The sequence below is a fragment of the Camelus ferus genome, chromosome 9, assembly GCF_009834535.1.
Source record: "Camelus ferus isolate YT-003-E chromosome 9, BCGSAC_Cfer_1.0, whole genome shotgun sequence".
Classification (NCBI taxonomy): domain Eukaryota; kingdom Metazoa; phylum Chordata; class Mammalia; order Artiodactyla; family Camelidae; genus Camelus; species Camelus ferus.
Window position 1 is genome coordinate 59,865,700 of NC_045704.1, and position 14,554 is coordinate 59,880,253.

Genomic DNA, 14,554 nt, shown 5'->3' on the forward strand with positions numbered 1-14,554 from the left:
GGACAGAACCTATGTCTCATGCATCTTTTCTCCCGCGTAGCACTTGGGCATCAATGGGGACTAAAGAATGAGTCAACTGCATGAGTGACTTCCACACCCAGGGACCCAGGTGCTGCTGCTGTCATGTTACACCGAGGAGACCATCACTGAACATTAGGCTGGCAGCTCTGAGCAGGGAAGGAGCTGCAGGGCTTTGTTGCTTGGATTCTCTCTGGTCTTGTTTATATTCTCCATCCTAAATTTGGTTTTTGTCTTTGAAAGTGTGGGCAAACGATAAAGCAGGAGTTTGAATTCTTTATCAGCCCCTCTCCACATCCTACCTGGCCCTTCCCTCCAAGGCCCTGCTTGACTACAGTAATTCTCCCGGGTCTCATCTGAATACATTTGAAGGCATACGGCTAAGCAGGAGGAATAGACTGCAAGGCTGAAAGAGAGCGGAGCTATAGAGACCAGTGGGTGAGGGTTCCGGCCTTGCTACTTTACACAACTCATGTGCAGAGTAGTTGTTGTTGTTGTTTGTTTTTTGGGGGGAAGAAGGTAATTAGGTTTATTTATTTAATTAGTTTTTTTAAGGGAAGTACTGGGGATTGAACCCAGGACCTCGTGCATGCTAAGCACACAATCTACCACTTGAAATATACCCTCCCTGCTGTGTGCAGAGTAGTGACTGGGCCCCTACTACATCTCAGAGAGAACTGGGTCCAAGTCCTGGCTCTTCAGCTTAACCATCATTGATTTTGGACAACTTACTCATCCTCTCTAATAGTTTCCTTGTCAATCAAATGAGGATAATAATTTGTAGAGTCGTGATGAGATAATGCCGAATAAAGCATTAAACAGTGTCTAGCCCATCTGTTGAGTCGGCAAGGAATAAATACCAGCTAGAGTGCTATTGAGAAAGTTAGGGAAATCATAGGCAACTTCTTCCCAAGTGACCAGGCAGAAAACAGAGCTGAGTCTGCTGATTTCCTCACTCAGGGACCACAGGCTTGGCCATGTTCTTCCACAGGCCAAGTCTTTCCCTTAAATCTCTGATCTCTCTGTCCCCAGGGCTGAGTGACATTCAGCGGAGAGTCAAGCAATTATTTAGGAGACTGTGGCTTCCTTTTCTAATCATGAGAGGCAGAGAATTGGGAGACAAGAGTCCATGCCACCCATGTGTCGCCATTGCTAGGATGATGGTGTGATGATGGGGAGATGGAACCAGCACATAGGAGGTAGAAATCTGGCACTTGGATTTTCTGCCACTGACACTCTCACCTTCTGCATGAAGGGACTGCATGAAGGGACTGCCAGAGGGCTTGACTGTCTAAATGGGGAGGAGTCCGTTCCACTGAGAGCAATCTGCCATCAAAGGTCGACAAAGGGCGCTCTTTGCGGTGCTGAATTGGACACCAGCTAGGAACTGTCAGCTCCAGTGCTTCTAAATGACCTCTCCCGGGAGGGCAGTGTTTGCTCTGGATCCCACAGTCACCATTCCCACCATCTGCCTCTCGCCCAGATCTGGATTAGTATTAGTGACATGCAAAACCATTAAGGTTTGGCATTTTGAATCAATCCGAGTAAGTGCCCAGGGCTCGGAGTACAAGGCCTGTAAGACAGAGCCAAAAATGTAATGGGAACACTTCATCACGAGGTTTAGTTTATAATCCTGCTTCTACCCGCGGCCAAACCTATCACTAAGAGAATTCCTTTCTAACACTGACTTTAGAAGAAAGGTAGAAGATATTGAAGCCCCTACCAACTCCTCCCCTAACGCAACCCAGACTTGGTCAACTGGCCGTGCCAGGTGTGGCCACGTGGGAGAGGCGGCTCCAGCCAAGAAGTCAAAGCAGGGTTAGGGAACCTGATACAAGAGCCTCTCAGAGTAAGTGAACCTCTGACAGCGCTCGCTTCACCTCCATTGAGGACTCACTTGCTCATTCATTCATCAAGCTTTTTTTGAGCTGAGCACTGTGTGCCAGGCCTTATTGGAGGCACCAGGGAGCACAGACAAATGACAAATTCCCTCCAGAAACACCAGGGTGATAGGGGCCCATAGCTCTTCTGAAGATCCACTTCTAAATACAGCCTTACCCAAAGAAAATCTGGGAAATAGTAATAAATACTGTACTGCTACGAATAATCCAGCCCCCCCCTAAAGCTTTAGAACCTTGCCTATTAATTAATCACAGTGAGTTCTCTAGAATCAGGTAGCTGTAGCCCCTGCTTTGGCTTGGTCACAGCCAAGGATGTAAGATGGAGAGGAAAATGTGAGGTGCATTCCACCAGGGAAGTACCTCTCAACTTCTCTGCCTTCACGTTAGCCACATGCTTCACAGTTCTCTTAAACAGTCCTAAATTAAGCCAACCCAGAACTGCCAAGCAGAGGTGGTGGGAAACCATTTGAGAAGTGAGAATTCGTAGCCTATTATATTTGACATGGACCTTATTAATACATAGAGCTGGTCCTTACCAGGAGTGCAATTATACTGTGAATTCAGTAAGTATTTGAGCACCTTCTTTGTGCCAGACATTATGCTGTTGCTAAGAACCAGACAGTCTTAGCCTTCTCACAACGTATAGTCTGGCACTGATGATGGGTGATAAACAGGTGTGATGACTAAGAGACTAAGGTAAGTTGCTGAGAAAGTGGCAGTTACGTTGGTCGGTGAAGGATTAGTAAGTGTTGAGCAGATGACATGAAGGAGCATTCCAAGCAGGAGGTGGTGTAAGTTCATGCAAGATGTTAGACTGCCAGTAATGTCCATTCTCTTCTAATCTTCATCTTCTTCTTCTCCACTGGCTCTTCTCCCTCCAGAATGTAAATGTGCTCGAGTCCCTACCATCTCCAAACCAAAACAGAACAAAGCAAAGCTTCACTGCACCTCCTGCCATTTGTCATTGTCTTCTCTCTTTCCCTTGGCATCAAAGCTCTTGATAGCATAATCTGGATTTGACGTGTCCACTTTCTCACCGCAGTCTGACTTTTCTCACAACTTTTCTGTAATTGCCCTATCTTGTTAAACCAATGGATATTTTCCCATCTTCATCTTAATTGGCCTCTTTGCACCAGTTGAGTCTGTTGGCTCTGCCTTCCCTCCTGATATCTGTCCTGCCTTTGGTTTCCGTGATACCACCGAACCCTGGTTCTCCTACCTCTAGGCTATGCTTTCCATTCTCCTTCATAGCCCCTCTTCTGCAGCCCCCGGATAAACAGTGGTGTATCTCAGGGGTCCATCCTTGGACATCTTTATAGGCTGTAAGATGATGACTTCTGTAACTCTGGCAGAGATCTCATTTGGAAATTCCAAAGCCTACTGGATAGATCTCCCTGGATAATTTTCCAGTACTCCAAACTCAGGTCCAGCCCAACTTATTCAAAATTGAACTAATGTTCCCCTTCAGATCTTTCTTCTGTATCACCTCATTTGGTGAGTGTCCCCACTGTGCACTCACCCTTGAGTCTCTTCTTCTGCTCATTCACCTTCCATATACACCTCATCCTCTAAATCCTGAAGACTGTGTCTCCTCATATGAGCACCTGTCCTCTCAGCACTCCTGGGTACTGCCTTAATTCAGGACTTCATCATGCCTCACCTGGGTCCCCACAATCAATTTCAAATAGTTCTTCCTGCTTCGTGCCTTCCTCCCTTTCAATTCATTAAAAAAAAATTTGGGGGGTGGTAATTAGGTTTAATTAATTAATTAATTAATTAATTAATTAATTAATTAATTAACAGAGGTACTGGGGATTGAACCCAGGACCTCACACATGCTAAGCAGCAGCTCTACCATTGAGCTACACCCTCCCCAACTTAATTCATTTTTAACACCACTCCCAGGGGGAGCTTTCTAAAATGCAAATCTGATGGGTCACCCCCCACTGCTTGAACTTGTGCAATGACACTCTAACTTCCGGGATAAAGTTCACCTTCCCTAGCTTCCTACACAAGACCCATTGAGATCCACACCCTTTCCGTCTCACTAGCCTCATCTCTCGCCGTCCTAACACAGTTTCTCTGATCATCTTGCATATCCTTCCCTTTTCCTAAAACGTGTGTCTTCCTTTTTATAGGCCCCATACTCTCGGAACTCTCCCAGATCTCCTCCCCACCTAGCCCTTCATCTCAGCCCTGCCTCTCTCTGCTCCTTCCTTAGTCTCCTGAGACCATTTCTTTAACGACACCTTATCATGTTGGACTTTACCTCCCCCACCGGACTCTGAGCTCTGTGGGAACAGACTCTGTAACACATTTTTGTGTGCCCCAGGACCCCATATAGTTATTCACTGAACAAATTTAAATAATTTTGTCATATATACGTATGTGTATATGTACCTGTATATGTGCATGTGGGTGCATATGTGTGTGTGTGCGGCACGTTTGAGACATAAGGGGAAAAGGAATTGACATTTGTTGAGCACTTAGAATATGCTGGGGTCTGCGCCAGATACTTTACATGAATTCCTATTATGATTCTCATTTAATGAGAAAGCTGAGGCTCACAGAGGTTAGGTAACCAGGAAATGATTTCACAGCGAGTAGGTAGGTGACAGAGCTGCAATTTGAGCCTAGGCTTGTCTCCTTCCAAACCCTGGGATTTTTCATCGCCCCATACTGCTTACCCACCTACCAGAAAGGACCAGCCAGGTAGAGGAAGCGAGATGCTCTAAGAGAAGGATTTCCTTGGGAACACCTGCCGGTGCTCACAGTGGAAACCCTCAGGTCGCCGTGGCACAGGCTTCCAAGCTTCTTCAGTTGTGAAGAATACAAAGACTACTTAGCTTGTCACGTTTTCTTTCCAGAGCTCATCTTCTTAAAACCTCACACCTGTTTTATAAGAATTCCACAAAGACTAACAGTAAATATACGCTATGAAGGACCCCATCTGTCTCAGAAGAGAGGTGCTTTTTAGTCACGGAATATAGACTTTTTACAGTTATTGTCTGTTTATTCTGCAGAAACTGCTGATTCTACAGGGCCTGGGAATTCCAGTGGGAAAACACGGATGGAATGTGTTCAGGGTGTGGGACTTCCTATAATTGTTGGAGTGGAAGAAAAGCTCATAGGAAGATAAATTCTGCCTGGATACTTGGAAGAAAAATTCTGCTGAAGAATGGGTGGGAGGAGAATGATAACCCCTCAGGGAATAAGTTAGGTAACTGACTTCCCCCCCAGAAGCCCTGCTGGGGCTGGGATGCACGTATGCCTACTCTGAAAAGGTACCTCTCATTCCCTAGCACGCTCTCCCTCCCATGGAGTGTCCCAGGAGCTAGCTGGTGTTGTAGAGATGTTATCTTTACTGATCCTTTTAACCCTTCCCTGTATGGGGCAGGAAGACCACACCGCTGCCTCTCCAGTGACCCTTTCCCACTGTAAGTTTAACATAGAGCTCACCTCTCACCTTCTTGGTAAACCCCATCGGAAAGAAATGGCTCAGAGAATCAGCTGGCTATGGCATCTCATTGTGGCTCATTGATCACCGGGGGAGATTTTCTGGTCTAGCTGGAGACAGTTTTGCTTAATGAATGCCTATTATAGGCTTGGCACTGCACTGGCTGGAAGGAAGCCCTCTCCTCCACAACCTCTTGTTCCGCATGCCTCCGGAAGCTGGGCGCTCAGCACAACAAGGACGACCTTCCCACACGGAGAAGGGTCACCCTTTGGCTGATGGTCTTCAAGTCACTGCCTCCCGTGCTGGAAGCCTACAGACAAGTTCCACAGGGCCCATTTCCTTCCTTGGTGCCTTTCAAAGTGCAATTAGGAGAGGCACGCCAAACATCTATCATTCTCAGGGTTAAGGTAGTTTGTTGAACCCATAGGTAAGAAGCTTGGCACTTACTCATTGAGAGAGGCTTTTTTTCTTTGGTTGATTGGTTTATGACTCAGGCAGCATTTAGATGTGGCTGATTTTGGCTCAGCCAGATCAGACATAAAGTCCCCATGTCCCTCTTCCTCATTCCCACCCCCACTGTAGATGTGCTTTCTGAGACTGGAGAATCAGCTAAGAGGTAAGGATGTCTGCTTCAAACATTATTTGGTTACTTAAAGGGATACGATGTTGATGGCTTCTTCTGTTTAAGAGGGGAAGTGGGAGAAGAGGTCAGATGCCCCTGACATTCAGGATTAGCAGATACAAACTGCTACACATAAAACAGATAAACAACAAGGTCCTACTGTATGGCCAGGGAACTATATTCATAACTTGTAATAGACCATAGTGAAAAAGAATATGAAAAGGAATATAAATATACGTATAACTGAATCACTGTGCTGTACACCAGAAGTTAATACAATATTGCAAACCAGCTATACTTCAGTAAAAAGGAAAAAACTATGCCAAAACCTCATGTAGATCTTATCTGTCCAGATGAGTCACTACTGAGAGAAAGGGCAAAGTCATTTTCTTCAGGGAGTCTGTACATTGTTTTCAGCCTGAAAAGAAGCAAAATACAGCTGGAGGGAGAGCACAGGAGGAGAGACAAAGAGTCTCCCAGCCAGGAGCCACGGCTGGGGGATCCCTAGTTACCTGAAGGCAGCACCGTGAGCACCACAGGCTGTGACTCATCTGACGCTTGGGCGACCCACTTGCTTGGGTTGCCATGTAGCTGCCACTCTGCCACCTTGCACCAGTACATGCCCGCATCCTCCATCTCCACCCGCTGAAACTGCAGGACAAAGTCTGTAGGGGATGAACGGTATGAGAGCAGGCGCCTCCTGAGCCCCTCTTCACCGTACTCCAGCGAGCCGTCCTGCTGCAGGTGCGCCAGCATCTCACTTTGCAGGATTTCCTCTGTTCCGGTACCAAGTCGCAGAGAACAGGGAGGCTGGGCTGCCGGCACTCTCCAGGCTGCAGCGGATGGCCGCCTCTCTGTGCTCAGTGGCATTTTCTGTCCAGTACACTTTGGAGACACGTACCTTGCTTCCTAGGAAATAAAATGGCCATAAGTTAGAGAGGAACTCACACTTCAGATTGGACACCTCCTCTGAACAGTCCAGCTGTCGCTGAAGACGACATCAGGTCCTCCACTGTGAATGCTTTTCCTTGACCCCTGTCCTCCTTCCATATTTGCCAGAACATTGTCTACTGTGAATCAAGCCAGCCACTTCCCTTCTTCAGCCTCCCTCTTGCCTACTGGACCTGCCACGAAAAACCACCCAGCTTTGGTGGGCACTCTGTCCTGCTGCCCTTAATTCTCCCAGGTCAGCTCTCTCTTCTGCTTCCCAGAGGGGCCCTTCAACACTTCCAGCCTCCCTTCAAGTTGAATATGCCACCACTGCCCCTTTTTCTAAGCAAATGACCCTCCTCCCATACACTCAGGTGTGTCACCTCAGGTATAGACACAAGGAACGAGGAGGCTATCCGAGAGACCGAACATCTTTATCCATGTGTTAGAGACTACGTTGTTGGATTAGACTAAGTTTTAAAAAGATTTTGACATTTACTTTTTAAAAATGTTCCCCAGATCACCAGCAGGTGAGAACTTGGAAAGAAGGCTAGATTAGTTCCAACAAAACAAAGAAACTACAGTATGCACTAAATTTTCAACTCTACCACAAACAGATTTATTAATCTGTCTTGAAAAGAACAGCTTTGTCCAATCTGGGGTTCTTTTTTAGTTACCATCTTTACTCTCTCCTTCTCTTCATGGAGGAGCATGTGAAATAGTTTCTGTGGTCCTGTCTCTCCTTCTTCACCTCAAATTACTCCCTACTCCATTGCAATCAGCCTTCCAACCCCACCACTACACTCTGGCCAAAGTACCCAATAAAGGCTCAATTTCCCAGCTCAAGAGACCCTCTAGTCTTTTTTGTCCTCTCTGCGGTTTCTGCCACTGAAATCCGTTTACTTCTGAACTCTTCTCCTCTACTGATTTCAGAGAAAATATCCCTCCTGCATGTCTGACAAATCCTTCTCAGTACTGTTCCCTGGGGCTTCTTCCTTAACTCACTTCCCACACCAGGGTGCACAGCTGGCTACCCCCAGTCCAAACACACCCAGCCCACAGATATGTCTTATTCGACATCTTCAGGATTTTAAGAGAATTTGAAATCATTATGGACATTCTCAAACTGAGAGATGTCACCAAAAAAGGTTTTAGGCATCCCTTGATGTACTAAAAGGTTGGACAGCACAGGGCCAGCGTTTCTGAATGGGAAGTGTTGGCTAGAGTCAAGAAGTGGTGTGCGCTTTGTAAAGAGGTGGGCACACCCTGTCACAGTTTGTCTTGGTCTACCAGGAGAAAGGGGCGTTGGCCACACAGATGGAGAATGAAGGGTGCGTGAGTCTTGCGGGATGGCTAAGATGTGAACACCATGATGATGACGTGGGACATAAGGATGATTTGGGACATGCTGGGTAGGAGCCAAGCAGGAATGTGCAGCAGGCAGTTGGGTAGGAGGGCCTGGAGTTCAGGAGAAGGGGGCTAAGACTGAGGGCTGTTTCACTGAAGGTGGTAGTTGGAACAAAGGCAGTGTTTAAGTGGTTCTGAAGACAGCGGAGAGTAAGGAGGAAAATGGGCTTAGGTGTCCCTGAGGACACCTGCATTTAGCAGGGCGAGGAGAAGGGGTCTGGAGAGCATGGAGAACGGGGGCCGGAGCGGCAGGAAGAGACCCTGGCGCCGGGTTACTACTTCGCCCCTGCTGCTCCCAACAGACTGAGAGCTCCTGAAGGCGGTGCCTCAGTGGATCCCTAACTGCCTAACCCATGGCAACGTTCATTATAATCTTATTTTTTGATGTTACATTGAAAATAGAATTTTCGGCACCAGACTGGATTAACTTATTTGCATCGTGCTGTTGGATCTTGGCCAGTTCCCAAACCTTAGCTGTGACATTCATTTAATTTTAATCAATGCTGGAGGTGACCGAACTAACACTGACAGATCTAATCAACCCTGCCCACGTTTAGACCACAGCGCTCATGGACCAGTGCAGAGGGATGGAACTCCTACTGCATTTTTAAAGGCCTCCTGAGGTGGAGGAGACGCCCTCACTAGGCCATTCCAACAGCTAACTGCTCTTATTTGCCTTATGTTTAGGCAGCCAAATGTTGAAAAGCAATTTCTCCACACATCCCTATAGAGTTGTACGGTTTCTGTTCACAGTGGGAGAAATATGCTTCGTGTTACTCTTTCTCTGCCAAATTACAGTAGAGCCCCACTGGAATGACACAGCTTGCTGTTACAGAGATCGGGAGATACGGTACCCCGGGTAGCTGCAGAGACCAGGCTGCCGGGCTGAGATGCAAACCACTCTCAGAGACTTGCTCCCGTCCAGCCACCTCCAAATCTCAGACCGACTCACCGTAAGTGACCCCTGTCTCCTCTGGTGGGCCACCCGGTCCTGTGGTCCTCGTGCAGGTGGCTACTATTCCTACAACTCTAGGTCACAGTTTCACCTTCATATAATCACTTCGTAGAACAGCTGCCCAAGAGAAGGCGGCAGTTCTGCAGAAAGATGTGTGAGGACACCCTTGGAGGTTTACCTGTGGGCCTGAGTTTCAATTCCGTTAGACCTGACTGCTTTTCTCCAAGCTGGTGCCAAGTGCTGTTTGCGGACCGGAGCCATTCCCTCACAGCGCAGTAGTATTTGCCCTGATCGCTGTCTTCCACGTTCAGAAGGTGCAGCTGAAACAAGCCTTGGGAAACTCTCTCGGCATGGAATTTTTGTTTTCTCCGTGGGCTCTGAAATTCGTCCCCATATTTGACAACATTGGTTCGGTCCATTTCCAGGATCTTCAGCCAGGATGCATCAGTGGAAATGGGATGGAAGTACCAAATAATGGCTAACTGGAGGTTGCCAGTGGACTGGGACAAGATGCTACATTCTATGTCAGTGTTAGAGTTGATGGAGATCTCTTGGACTTGACTGCTTGAATTCACTTCCAGCTTGCTCTCTAAATGAAAAGAATGGTAACAGTTACTTTCGTTACTTTGCTAGAAAAAGAGAACTAGAAGGCAGAAGAAGGGACATGAGAGGTCAACAAAGGCAATGCCTCCTACATCCATCAGATGTGTGAATTCCCTCTTGAGCAGCTCCACTAACTGCTCCTGCAGCCTCCGAACAACTCACTAACTGACCAAGCACCCATTCCATCTTTGGACAGCTCTGCCACTAGAGAATTCTTTCTGCAATCAAGTTGAATTTTACCTCCCCATAACTTCTGCCCATGGGTCCTGGTTCTGCCCTTGCCCCGGAGGAGTGGGATGGGGAGGGGAGGGCGGGGAGGAAGCATCATCCAGCAAAGTCGATCTCTTCCACTTGATAATGCTTCAGTATTTGGGAACAGACATCTGTAGCATTTCATAAATCGAATGGTGAGCAAGTGGCCATGTAACACTTTGCCTGTGGGGTCACTATCCAGTGTACGCCTGGATTCACAATTTGCCTAAGCCTAGTTGTATCGCCTGCGAACATGCATAAACAAGAGGAAGCTGTATGTGAGCTATTAAAATTGTGCGTCTCTTTGCAGCCACTCAGCTGTGGGAACACTGTATGGATAGGTAGTCAACCATCCTTTAGCCCCGGAGATTTTCTGCTTTGTCAGAAAGATGAAGAGTAAAACCTGGCTTCCGAATCTTATTCTTAACTTCTTGCTGACATGACCAGTTCTACTCTGTAACGGCTTATTGATGTTGTCAGCAAGCCCCCTTACTCTTCCTTCCATAAACGTTTATTAAGCACATGCTATATTACGTGCCAGGCTATTCCAGGCTCTGTGGACGCCTCCCCTCAGTGGGTTTACCTCCTAGAGGGAGAGACTGGCACAGGCACAGCCGCTGAGAGAGGACAGGACTGTGTCACCCAAGCGGGACAGAGGTGTGCAGAGGTGGCCGTCCCAGCACACGGCAGGACCATCTAACCCAAACGTGGGAGTGGGGGGGGGGGCTTCCTGAAGGAGAGATCTCTAAGCTAAGTCTTAAGGTTTAATAGGAATTAATCTGATGGAGATATTAAGGGATTCCACACAAAAGAAGCAACTTGAACAAAGACTTTAAAGATGAGAGAGAGCGTAGAGTGCTTGATGAACTGCAGGTAGTTCCGTGTGGCTGGAGCTCAAGGTCAAGATGGACAGTGGAAGGACATAAATGTACCAAATTATAAAGGACCTTGCCTGCCATGCTATGGGAGTCTGGACATGAGGTGGACGTGGAGGAGTGGTGGACGACTCAGGTTTCTTACTTGGGCCACTGGGAGATGGTGGGGACACACAGAGAACAATGTAAGAGGAGTAGCTTGGAGGGATAATAATGGTGTACTTATGTTTTGACATATTGAGCGTAGACACGTCTTGGAGGCAATTGCATAGATGAGCCTGGAGATCCAAAGAAAAGTCTTTCAGGATAATGGGTTTGGGAACTGTTAATATATAGGTTGAATCCAGGGGATTAACCCACTCTGGGAATAAGCCCACTTCGGGGGACTGTACAGAACGAAAAGAGAGCTCACTGAGGAAGAAACCCAAAGGGAAGAATCAGAGGAGGGGGAGGATTCTGCAAAAGAGACTGAGAAGGAGCAGCCAGAGTGCTAGGAAGGAAACCAAGAAAATCCTGTGTTATTAAGACCAAGAAAAAAAGAAGTTTCAAGAAGGAAGGATTGGACCAACAATTTCAAATACCACAGAAAGGACAAGTAAGTTAAGGCACAAGTTAATCAGCAGGAGATCATTGCTATTCCCAGAAGTACCGCTCGGTAGCAGAGACAACACTGACAGCTACCACGTCTGAGCATCAGCTTGGCATGTCAGGCACTGTACCTGCCACGTCACCACCTTTAAATTGCACATCCGCAGTTTACACATGGGGTCACTAGGTTTGGACGGATTACACGTCTTGTGCAAAGTGATGCTGCTATCCAGTGCTCGTCAGATCTAAATGACAACAAAGGCTCTTGCACACTCTGCCGTAGGAGAATGGAAGTCTCGGAGCAAGACACACGGCACAGAATTTGCGAAGGTCATGTCTTACTTTTATGCTCTGTGCTCTAGGACCAACTGACAAAGAAAACCGTGTTGACTATAAACATAAACGTTCTAATCTTAAACAGTAACACAGAAAAATAAGTGGATAAATGTGTTCTAACGGAATTTCTATTACCCATACTACTAGGGGAGACGTTCAAAACATTTAATGACCGTAAGGCATGGCCAGTGACCAATCTGAAAGAACGCCTCACCACTGACCAGCCTTAGGGTCCTTTGCTGTGCCACATCGTGCCCTTTTGTTGCTGAGTGGTGGGGACTGATGGGAAATGGGGAAGAGGCAACAGTTATTATTAGTCAGTGTGGAAGTATTTCAATGTTTTAACAACCAGCGTGCCCATTTTGTGCATATTAGCTTAACGTTAAACTGGATATCATTATTTTTTTGTTTTGCTTTTGTTTCTATTTCTGGTTGCTTTTTTTTAAATTGAAATACAGTTATTTACAATGTTTGAGTCATACAGAAAAGTGATTCAGCTTTATATATATGAGTGTGCATGTGTATATATGTGTGTGTATATATATATACATATACGTATATATATATATATCCTTTTTCAGATTCTTTTCCATTATCGGTTATTAAAAGACATTGAATGTAGCTCTCTGTGCTATACAGGAGGCCCTTGTTGTTCATCTGTTTTATATACTGTAGTGTGTATCTGTTAATCCCAAACTCCTAATTTACTCCCCTTCCTTTCCTGGATATCACTTATGTATGATGCTTACTTACACAGTACAAACATGAGGAGAAGGTATTTCATGCTTTAATTCTATACCTTACCCCAAACGGGAAAAATGTTTATTAAAAAAAAAAAAGCAAGGATTAATTTCAAGTGGTGTTCACCTGGTAGAGTGACGGCTATCCTCAGGGGGTGTGAGACGGCAGAAGCCCTCGAGGGGCCGTTTGTGTGAAGACAATGTCCACCATAAACTTCTACTTTACACTGATAAACCCCTGCTTCCTCCTCGGTGGCATCATGGATTAGGAGTTGAGAAAGAAACGAAGACTGTGAAACCTTCGTCTTCTTTTGGAACTGGGGTAGGAAGTCCCCCCATTCGATTGTGCCATTATGGGCAATTCGAACAAGCAGATCAAAGTCTCGAGACCCAGCTGGCTGGAACTGCCACATCACAGTGAGTGGAACCTTGAGGTCAGGGTAGCCAGCCCTCACGACGCAGGACAGGTCGAAGGTGTTTGTTAATTTCACTTGTGGTTGACGACTCAACAGATTAACTTGCAAACTTGACTCTGTGGGCAGAAATGTGAAACAGAATTTCAGACACGGTCATCAAATCCAGGTACAGGGCTCCCAAGTTTCCCTAGTCACCGCCTCGTCACACTGAACCATGTGTTCATACATTGGGAGTATCCAATATTTGGGGGTAGAAGTTGATTCACAGTACAGTCTGTCCTGAATTCTGACCTTGGTTTTCTAAAGCTGACCCTCTGCTAAGAGTGTTCTCAGCAGCGACAACAAACAGGCAGTGTTTCTCCGGTCTGCTGCTTAGACAGCTGCTGCTGAGTGGGTGGAGCGCTCCCCAGCCCCGCCGGCTGGCCTCGTCCCCTTACCCCGACTCTCGGGGGCAGTAATTCTCTTTCGCACATGCTGGGAGAGACTCTGCAATCCCAGGGCTGCAGCTGTCAGAAGCCTGAATGTACGAGGCTCAGCTCCAACTGGCATAACTCTTCTATGTAAGTCTACTCCAATTCATATGATTTTGTTTTTTAGCCTCGAATAACAACTTACAAGTTGCACTGGAAAGATGATCTGTATAAAGATGAGATCAGTGGACAGACACATGTGGTAGCCAGAGACTCTGTTCTGTCCTGGGGCACCTGTGCCATAACGAGGGACTCAGGATGACACACAGTCCAATTCCGCTGCATTCCACTGCAAAAGGAAGAGGCCAACGCTATGCAAGTTTAGGAAGGATTTCCCTGACACTTACTCAGAGGTTTCACAGTGACTGATATCTTCTGAGTCCAGTTCAGGTCTCTGCCCTGGTTCCGGGTCCTCTCAGACACCCTGCACTCGTACGTGCCGCTGTCTGTGACGGTGGTGGAGGTGATCTTCAGCTGGAAGCTGGCCCAGTCCATTTTCTCCAGCCTTGTGTTGCTGGGGTTATCGAGCTCGCCGTAGGAGGCACCCAGCTGCACGGTGCCATCCTGCCCCATGCCAGCCACAAACTCTGGCTGTGTCTGGTCTTGTGGGATGTGCCACCAGGTCACGGACAGGGGACTTTCAGCCCCATCTGCCTTGCAGAAAAGGGTTAACGTCTCTCCCTCCCACACCGCTTGCTGCTTGTTCTTGGTAGACACAACCACGTTTCTTGCTGTGGATTACAGATTTTAGAAGAAAAAAGTATTTCAAGTAAATAAAGTGAAATCTCATTAATTAGGACTTGGTTAGTTTGTGACAAATCAGAAGGATTTGCTAAACACTCAAACAGTGGAAACAAGACAGCAGAAAAAATACCAGGAGAAGCTTATTTACAGTTAAACAATTTATAATGTGCCCTTATTTTCAGTGACTTGTTCAATCAGCCGTCCTTTGGAACGTCTAGGTGGGAAAACATCTGCTGATAT

The 14,554-nt window shown here is 46.8% G+C and overlaps 1 protein-coding gene across 1 annotated transcript in view; it reads right to left on the reverse strand.

Annotated features, from left to right (window-relative positions):
* The window catches only part of CD101 (CD101 molecule), a 37,766-nt gene that overhangs the window by 2,386 nt on the left and 20,826 nt on the right, over window positions 1-14,554 (reverse strand). The window contains 5 exon segments of the mRNA XM_006172501.3: window positions 6,511-6,760; window positions 6,762-6,907; window positions 9,469-9,879; window positions 12,812-13,216; window positions 13,918-14,301. Coding sequence (XP_006172563.2) covers window positions 6,511-6,760; window positions 6,762-6,907; window positions 9,469-9,879; window positions 12,812-13,216; window positions 13,918-14,301 — 1,596 coding nt within the window.